The 10,040-nt window shown below is 36.2% G+C and overlaps 1 protein-coding gene across 3 annotated transcripts in view; it reads right to left on the reverse strand.

Moving 5' to 3' along the window:
* LOC114247994 (putative multidrug resistance-associated protein lethal(2)03659) overlaps window positions 1-8,855 on the reverse strand; it is a 57,293-nt gene extending 48,438 nt beyond the window's left edge. For 2 of the 3 annotated variants that reach the window (XM_089732977.1, XM_028181097.2), the window contains exons 1-4: window positions 8,429-8,855; window positions 8,183-8,266; window positions 7,983-8,068; window positions 6,129-6,285 (exon numbers count right to left, since the gene is read on the reverse strand). In XM_089732977.1, the coding sequence (XP_089589103.1) occupies window positions 6,129-6,140 (12 nt within the window). In that variant the 5' untranslated portion in view covers window positions 6,141-6,285; window positions 7,983-8,068; window positions 8,183-8,266; window positions 8,429-8,855. The remainder of the gene's footprint in view (window positions 1-6,128; window positions 6,286-7,982; window positions 8,069-8,182; window positions 8,267-8,428) is intronic. The other variant, XM_089732976.1, reaches the window with a different exon arrangement.
* Between the last annotated feature and the right edge of the window lie 1,185 nt (window positions 8,856-10,040).

Here is a 10,040-nt window from a genome sequence, read left to right on the forward strand (position 1 = left end):
TTATCAGTTCACGATAAGAACGACGAGAGCAGTAATAAGTAAAACAAAAATGTAGATACGCATTCTAAATTTAGCACTGTTGAAATACGTAGTTAAAAATCACACTCTCCGCCGAGAATTGCATAACATTCGTAAATGTGTATGGCAGACTACGGTGATGGGAGTTTGAAAACGTATCCTATTCGTGAACTCGACCTTGACGTGATTCTATATTTGTAAAGTCAACAATACACGTCTGTAATATTGACGGCGCGATAATTTTTTGTGTAGGTACGTAATACAAATAAAAAAAAAACAACTATCCATTCATGCTCATTAACAACGGGGCGTCTTTACTTCCTTCTCGCAAAAATACCCCAGAAATTAATTGTAGATTTACTAGATCTAGATAGATAGAATAGTTAATTTCAATGGGTGTAGAATTACAAGCAATGATGGTGCAGTTCAATGAACTCTAGTCAAATATGTAATGATGGATTTATTCGCAACAGCTGAAAGTGACATTTTAATCGAGGCACCCATTTTCTTAAAACACATAACGCAAGCTATCTACTTCAAAAGAAACATCACAAAATTACTATAAAAACAGCATGAAAATTTATGCCGCGTTGTTTGGTTTAGTGACTAATTGACCTCTTCAACACGGGTACCCCGTGTGATCAAAAAACGTAGTCTTTGTTAAAGATATTCCATATTTCTTGTCTCGTATGTGCTTAGGTTAGGTTACCCTTCCCTAACAATATATACCCTTGGGCCTGCGGTCTGCTCCAAACATCTCCTTTTTTTTCCTACCTATGCTGATAGGTTTGAGAGGCTTTCGGACGGAAACTAGCGGTTTCATTTTTCGGTTTGCCCGGCTTTGTATACCGATAACGTCCGCTTCTTTCCACACCGCGGGAAAGATACAGTTCGTCATAGCGGCATTTAAAATGGTAGCCAACATTGGTATCAGTTGGACTGTTATAAATAAATATAAAGAAAGTCCGAACTTGAAATATTTCTGAATAAGTAGTTTGTGAACTCTTAACATTGTTTTGTCTGCTGGAGATATTTTATCAAAAGCACAATATTATGTTGTTAATTCGGATGCATAGAGGGCACGCCTTACGAGGCAAATAATCTTTAATCGTTATAAACATTGCATTATCTATTATTTCACTAGAAAATTGAAAATATTCAAATAACATATTATTTCAAATTCGATAAACGTAACCCAGTAAAGGATAAACCCGAAATCCATACAAACTTGGGCCTGGCGTTACAGTGCTACAATTTGGGCATAAATTACAATACCTAAGAAGGTTTCATGAGCCCAATTTTCAGCTCTCCCAGCCAAATGGCCAAATTGGTAAAATCAATGTTTACATTTTAGGTTATGTTTATCGTTCGAGATATTTTAATAAAAAACGATATTTTTGAGGCTGTTTCCTACTAAAGATGAGTAATTTTTTACGAAACCTGTTGCAGCAGCAGGTTGCTTTGAAAATAAAAATGGAACTTGTTACGAGAAATCGCGCATTAGGTTGTTTACGAAAACGAACGAAAGCCAAAAATTAAAAACAACGTAATGCCGGCCACTCACATGCAAACAATGCGTACAATGTACGAATATTTGCCCGCATGTGAAGGGCCGTCAAACATTCATTCGCAAACTTAGCAGCTGTGCAAATGGTTCGCATACTCAATTTGCGAACCCGTTTGCGCTTCCTCCTACACTTGTTTACGAATGTCTCACGAATTTCTCCTCCTTTTTAATTCGTCAATAGAACATTGAAGAGAAAAAGAGTTTTGAATTCTTTCCCAGACATCATTAACAGCCATGCTGTTTTTATGGGATTTCTTTTGATGAAGATACGCTACACAGTAGACGTCACGAACTATGAAAATGGCGATACGTCCGTTACCTTCGCAATCGTCGGCGCAACTGGGCAAACGAATGTGTGGGAGACTACGCGAAGGTTCGCGGTTCGCGCGCTTTGATGTCTGTTAAAAAACCGACACAGCTTGGAAAACCACGAATGCAGCGAAAACTTTGCATAATCATTTGCAAATGTCGTCCTACACTTGCGGGTTTGCGTATTCGCAATTGGCAAATGCTGAGATGTAGATGCCATTAGCAAATGGCATCTACATCTCAGCTGATTTTTTATTTTTTAATGCTTAGATGGGTGGACGATCTCACAGCCCACCTGGTGTTAAGTGGTTACTGGAGCCCATAGACATCTACATCGTAAATGCGCCACCCACCTTGAGATAAGTTCTAAGGTCTCAGTATAGTTACAACGGCTGCCCTACCCTTCAAACCGAAACGCATTACTGCTTCACGGCAGAAATAGGCGGGCGGGCGGCGCGGACTCACAAGAGGTCCTGCCACCAGTAAAATTATTATTGTAACTACACCATAGAAAAACTCAAAAGTACCAAATCGGGTTTTTCATGTTATATTTAAGATTGCCAGTTGAAAATATTTTGAATTGCCGTAGTTGCCGACATGATTTCGTGTCATACCTAAATGGCACAGTTATTTATTTCTTTTAATGATTTTTGTTAGTAGATTTTGGTGCTTTACGTTACGTTATTCAATGAGATTCAGTTTATATTCTAGCCGGCGAATCATGGCACAACTAACTAGCGGCAATCCAAAATATCTTCAGTTGGCAACATTAAAGATAATATAACATGATTTGATACATTTGTGTTTTTCTATGGTATAGTCACATTAATATAAAAATGCAAAACTACCCTTTCATGCTATATTTAATATTGTCAGTTGTAGATATTTTGAATTGCCGTCATTGTAAGTAGTTGTGTCACGATTCGATGGCCATACTGTATTTACATTGATACTATAAAAACAGTCCTTTATCCTAAAACAAAGGAGTATTAATTATTTTTAACACTCGATTTCCACTAAATCGATCCTATTTTAGGGATGCTCTAATTCTAATCCGCACGTTTGTGGAGCTAGTTACGTATATTGAAATAAGTGTTGCAGATGTTTACAAAGATTGTTTAAAACAAAAAATAGAATTCAATTTATTTTCTACACTTGGCCATTGTCAATGAAGCTAAGATTTCAATAGGTTAATCAAGCAAAATAGACGAATTTTGGTACATATCCCATTCGTGTAACGCTTAGGCCCAGAATGGGGTTTCTCCTATACGTGAAACAAAAACTTGTACCCCTTTTTACGAAAATTGCGCGGACGGAGTATGAAATATAGGGAATATTCCCTTATAAAAATTGGAAAATTCCCTTCCATTTGGAAATTACCTTATAGAGAATATAGAGAAGGAGTGCAGAATGTTAATTTTTTTTTTAAATTTCTTATAAAAATACATTAAATGAATAAAAAAAACATTACACACACTTTTTTTTTCCCAGGATAAAATCGCCTGATTCCCACCCGGCGGGTGGGGTATGTGGGAGTTGAACCTCACTAAAAACTCCTGGCGCTCACAGCCGGCGCCCTACCCCGGACCGGGCCGGAGCCCAGTCGGAGCTAATGAGACGGCGGGACAGGGTTTACGCAGAACATATTACATCTATCCCGCCGTCCCCCAGACGCCGGACCGGCGACCACCAGCGACACGACCGCCGGTTCCCTCGGTCGACGGGCCAAGAGCCCGCATTAATTACGCCGCGCTACACCTTCCCCCGGAGCGGTCGGGGGAACGCGGCCTACCACGCCGCCCCACGCCTAGGCTCCTTCCCGCACAAAGCGGGTGGAGCCCGAAGCTCTTAGGGGGCCGGGTTACGGACGGGACACCGGTACCGACCCCCTGCTCGGCGGCGGCGGATTTCTGCGTAGTGAGGAGAGCTTTGCCTCACTCGCCCCGCCGCCTCCTTCTGCGAGATGGTGCACTCGCAAAAGTCGAGCTTAGCCTTCCAAGACTCGTCGCTGCCAAGCATCGACGCCACGACGAGCAGCGACAAGTCCGGTCCTATCTTTGCGACAAGGACACGGCGCTGCACCTCCCAACAGACAGCGATTCCCGGGGCAGACAGCGAACGTATACTTCCCGTGTCTAGGTCGTGTCCACAATCGTGGCACCTCGTCGTCGGCTCAGCTCCTATCCATGTATTTGACACAACACGCATATCTGCTCTTTTATTTTTGTTAAAGTCTGTGGTCAAATTGAGAATAGATTAATATTGTTTGTCTTTAGTATTATATCTCTATAGTGTAGCCTTGGCGAAATTTGTGATTAGAGAAGTCTTTGACAATAGAACCATAATAATGTTCAAACTTATAATTTCAATTAATTATGGCCGTATTTCGACCACTGAGCGACCACTAGTTATAATTTATTGCACTCGAATAAAATTCTTTCTTTGTAAAGGAAAATCGTGAAGACGAAATTCACGGACGGGGTGGTCACGACCGTCGACATGATAAGCACGACTGAAGGAGACAAGAAAAATATGCCGCAATGTTGAGCGTGTTTCCGACACCAATAAAAATTTATAAACAGATATAGTAAGAAAAGATTTTCCTTCGTTATGTTTCGCAAAAGTTCGTATTTATCGTGCTCTCTCAAATAGCTTCAGTACAATGACATAATTCATTTTGACATTTGTGACTAAACAATAAAGTTCCATATTAATGGATATGAAAATGTCACTCATTTAATATGATCCTTCATTGACAGTTCGGGTGTCATCGTATTTCGATAAAAATCTGAGTTTTCCCGAAGGAAAATAATTTCTCACTACATCTATACCTACGCATTTGCCATTTGACATAAGTTTTTGATAACCGATTTCCATGCAAGAAACACTAATGTGGACAACATAAAGAGCTATATCTCAGACAAGATAAAGAGCTATATCTCAGTACATAACAGAAAACTGCATTGAAATTGATTTTTTATGTTATATTTTCTACATAGAAGTAAATTGAGGATATTATGAAGTACGAAAGCTATTTTTAAGTTTTCTATCGAAGCGTCAATCTTCTCACTGACATTTAATTTTCAATTTTTAGTTCACGATGTGTTCAATTCAACAGAGGTAACCTTCCTATAATATGGTAGATACGTTCCACAAAGTCCCTTTTTGTACGAAACCGTATTAAAAGGCTAGAAGCCAGTATAAAACAAGTTTTTTTTTCTGGATAAATCATCTGAACTATGACTATATGTTCTATATATTATACATTAAAAATAAGCAGTAACATTTCGGCTATTCTTATATATTAATTATTATAATGTGTTCAACAAAAATCTCGTTATCGTGTTGTAGTAGCCCCTTGCTCTAAGAGTTTCGGGGAATTTTTCTTTTCGCATTAGAGTGGAACCGCGTTCTATAATGCCGTGTTATAGAAGGATTACCTGTTACTGTAAATTATACGATTTTAATTATAAATTATTGAAATCGTATTTAAATAAAGTTATTTGGATGATAATCTTGCAAATGTCAATATCGGTTTCGTTTATCGGGGTTAACGTTTAGCATTAAAAATAACCTTTAAATTAATTAGCTTATCTATTTCTAAGTATGTTTATGTAGTATTAGTGAAATTAGCCCACTGAGTTTCTCGCCGGATCTTCTCAGTGGGTCGCGTTTTCGATCCGGTGGTAGATTCTGCGAAGCACTGCTCTTGCTATGGCCAGTGTTAGCAACACTTCCGGTTTGAGCCCCATGAGCTTACCTACGTGTTAGGGTGAAGCTGAAATAGCCTCTCAAGGCTATCAGCATAAGTGAGAAAAAAAAGTGAAATTTAAATTTTCAATACTGCCGTGTGTATATCGCGATCGCCTTCTAATATCGTTATGTTAGTCACACTGATTATTAGACTTACTATAGCTTTAGAACGGAACTAGGATTTAGTTAAGATAAATTATGTTTGTTAGTTAGGTTCGGTTGGTTTGTTAGGTTAGGTTGTTAGGTTTGGTGAAAATAAATAATTGGGGGTTTCGGGGGATTTTTTCCGGAGAAAATTTTCGGGTGGAATCGTTGAACACGAAATATATAACGTTTACTTTGAAATATTCAATAATTTTTTATGAGTTTCGTTGGCTAAGTCTAAAACGAAGCTGTCAGATTAGAAATCGCAAGGATAGGAAGAGTAATTATTATAACAGGTTTAATAAAACGTTTTTTTTTTTTGTGTGCGAATACTTACTTTATCACGCATTCCATGATCAACAATATGAATCCGTAGAGCATGCACCTAGCAGCGTATGCCTTAAGTATGACGCGGAGTAAGCTTGGTTTCCGTTTGTTACCAGCCTTGGCAACCTCCTCCTCCCATAGGCGAGCGAATTTATCACCGAGTGGACCTGATATCAGGAATGCAGTTATTTTTTTTATTTATACATAGATAGATGGACGAGCTCACAGTGGTGTTAAGTGGTTACCAGAGCCCATAGACATCTACAACGTAAATGCCGCCACCCACTTTGAGATATGAGTTCTAAAGGTTTCAATATAGTTACAACAGCTGCCCGAAACGCATTACTGCTTCACGGCAGAAATAGGTAGGGTGGTGGTGGTTGGTACCTATTCGTGCGAACTCACAAGAGGTCCCACCACCTGTAATTACGCAAATTATAATTTAAGCGTAAATTATATTTAAGCGTCTTTACTTGCAATAAATAAACTTAAAATCGAAATCTTATTAGTGTTCTTTACAATGTGTTTTGTTTTCATTTTGTACTAGATCGCTTGCTCACGGCCTATTTGTCTTTTAGTGGTTACCTGAGCGAGCGTCGAAAACTGTGATGCAAATATTGAAGATTGTTTCACGGGAACTGTTCCACCATTCAAATTGAAACGCGTAACTGCTTCAGAACAGAAATAGACCGAATAATAGTACTACTACTACTACTACCAGTATTATTTTCGTGACACGACAGCGTCACTGTACAGTCATACAAGGTTTAGGATTAGCATCATTATTGCCTACACATTTTGTCAATTTGCGTATTTGCGAGAACTATAGAACTGCTACAGTTTAGTTTTTGGAACCGTTCTATCTACTATTGCCGCGGAACAATCATACGTCTCGGTTTGAAGGGTTTTGTGAATAGCCATTATTCGAATGAAATCGATTCTATGAGTATGTGTATTTTTTTCATTAAACATGCTTGTTTGTTATAAAATAATAAATACTGTGAGATACGAAATGGCAAGACAATCTTTCCATGTCGAGGGGAAAAAGGATATTTGGTTTAACCGACATTTCATTTATAATTCACGACATTTATTTTTGTAATTAAAGGCGCGTTTTATTTGGTATTGGCCTCAACAGTTTGATATTTTTAGTTAAACTTCATTTAAGTTTACTCTATTGATTTTTATTATTATATTTTTTCGAAATTTTAAACTTAAAGTGGCTCTCCTGTAAAGTTGCAAGAATGTTGCTTAAGCCATATAGCTTTTTAGCCCTCAATATGATCTGCACTCAGATAGCTCCTTTTGCAAAGCCCAATAGCTCTTTCTTTATAAGATTGAACAATGGCTCTAAAACCTATATGGACTTACAGAATTCATGTGTAATTTACTGTAAGTCTTAATAACGTAGAAATTCTTGAAAATGTTCAGAACAAGACATCTAAAAGTTATGCAAGGCACAATCTGAGGACCTCAAGTACAAAAACATCAAACCGGAAATTACCAGATGTGGTAAATACTCAATAAACCGGCATTGAGATTATTAAAGCCTAAAGAGTGTCAAATACTGCAGGTTCAACAATAAACTCAGGAATAAAGTCAGCAAAACATAGTGAAAATAACTTTATTGTTCATTGATAAATGAAACACTCACTTCCATACTATTGACAGAACTTTATTTTTTAATTAAAATGATGTATTTCAATGTTTATTCAGTATTTCTTATTAAAATTTTGGTAAATGGGAACTCTGCTAGTAGTATCATGATTTATAGCTATGAAACTTTTTATGAAAGGGATCATAACAATATAGAATATTAATAGGGATCAATATATGCATGCATAAAAAATAGAATGCTTCTTACCTGAGGAATGTTCATCTAAGGGCTCATACAAATCTTGCTCTTCCAATTCCTTTTTCAAACTGCTCCAAAATACTGGCAAGGTCCAACTGTTAAAAAAAGCCTTAGTGGGAGAGATTTATCTGTACAGTCTCAATACAGTATTTCTTAAATTTTAATTGGACATGAATATATTATATTTAACTGTGGGTTATCATACTCACGTGAAAGTTAAGGCTGACAATGGATTTGCTGAAGCTCTGGGGTGAGCAGGGCGATTTTTCCTTTTGAAGGACTCCATGTTGTTCCTGTTAGGTTTTTAGAAATTTTCAAATCATACATTCTAACACATTCTTTATTATCATTTGGGTACAATTTTTTCTGTTTGACTTTATTTTAATTCCGTTTCTTTTTTTTTTTTTTAAGTGAGTAAAATATATTTAAAGGGAACACGTTGGAATATTTGATACCTTAGAATTCGATGTGAGCAGTTTGACCACCGGTGTTTTATTTGCCTCTTATTTAATAAACTGCGACATGACCCTTTCGTAATACAATATTTTTTAAATATTTACTTTAAAAGCATACAAAAACTACCCACTTTATCACTTTGATTTCAGAAATCCCAAAAAAATTTGACGGGACACGAATCAGAATATACTGCAATTCCAAAAATAGTTAATATGATTAAAAAATCAAAATAAATTCTAGTTTTGTTTGAGATATAACTAAGTTAACTAGATTATTTTATAAATTTCAGTAAAAATCAAATTTCAATTCTAATCAGGAACGACTGCACTGAATTTATACGTTCACAGACTAATTTTGATTTTTAAATTGTTGAAAATTGAAATCATATTGAAACTTTTAACATTTTGACAGTGACGTACGGAATACGTCAAATAGCGTTTTTGTGGATAAAGGGTATTGGTATTGGTATTACCATCATAGACCTATTTCATACTTCGGTGATTACCATAGTATTACCTATCTTGTGGTCTCTACATACTACATAGTAGGCATTCTAATAAAGATTTTTTAATAGTTTGGGGGTAATGATTTAATATTGATTTTTAAAATCAAGTTTAAGCTTATATGAGTCGACTATTATCAAAGCCGGCAATGTGACTTTTGGACAATTATTGGTAAATCAGAAAAACGAATTATTGACTTTGTATTCCATTGGCAGTCACAAAACTCTTCTGAACGACATCTTAGATAAATAACAGGTTAAGTATTAACCTTTATTTAATGCAGGTTTTGAACCGTATTCTTTGAAGGAGACGATTATATTCAAATCAATCTGTATTGACATATCAATAACATTTTTTTGTCCAAATGCACAGATTGCCACCTTTGTTAATAGACGACTCATATATAGTAGTGACTTATTTAGTGTATTAATGCTTATTTACATTTTCACAGATACTAAAATCTGCGAAAATGCACATGTGTTGGAAAATGAAATGAAATTGCTTGAAGTTGTGTCTCGGGCTTTTCCATAGAGTTTCCTGAGCATTCCCACTATTTTTCTGTAAGCCTGTTTCAATTCTTTAAAAGAAATCTCATCTTATTTATTTTCTTTTTATTTATTTTTTCGAAAAATTTGCGGAAGTTTTGAGGATGGGTCAATTTATAGTTTTGACGAGCTTTTTCGAATTTCCAATTTGCCACCTCCCATTTTTGTCACTGTAGTGTAAATGAAAAAATTTTGCTACGCTTATTCTACCTCAAGGTGATGTAGAATCGAGTCTTTCAGCGAAAACCCAAATTACATCGTAAGTTGCTATGTCATGTAAAATTTAACAAAAAATGCAAGAAGCCGAATGCTATTCTAAAACAAGATAAAGCGCAATAAATTGTAATAAGTGTAATAATGCACATAGACTTATTTATTATCATAGATTAAACATTAATACAACCAATTATACATGATTAATGAGAAAAGTGAGACTTAAAAGAATATATAAGACAAACATGAATTAGGTCGTTGCCTAAAAAGTTCTATTTTGACAATTTTTGACACGTATTACATTCATGTAGGTACATCACATCTTAATCAAAATTAAATCGGGCGAAAAA

This window comes from Bombyx mandarina, chromosome 15 (assembly GCF_030267445.1).
Source record: "Bombyx mandarina strain Sakado chromosome 15, ASM3026744v2".
NCBI classification, from domain to species: domain Eukaryota; kingdom Metazoa; phylum Arthropoda; class Insecta; order Lepidoptera; family Bombycidae; genus Bombyx; species Bombyx mandarina.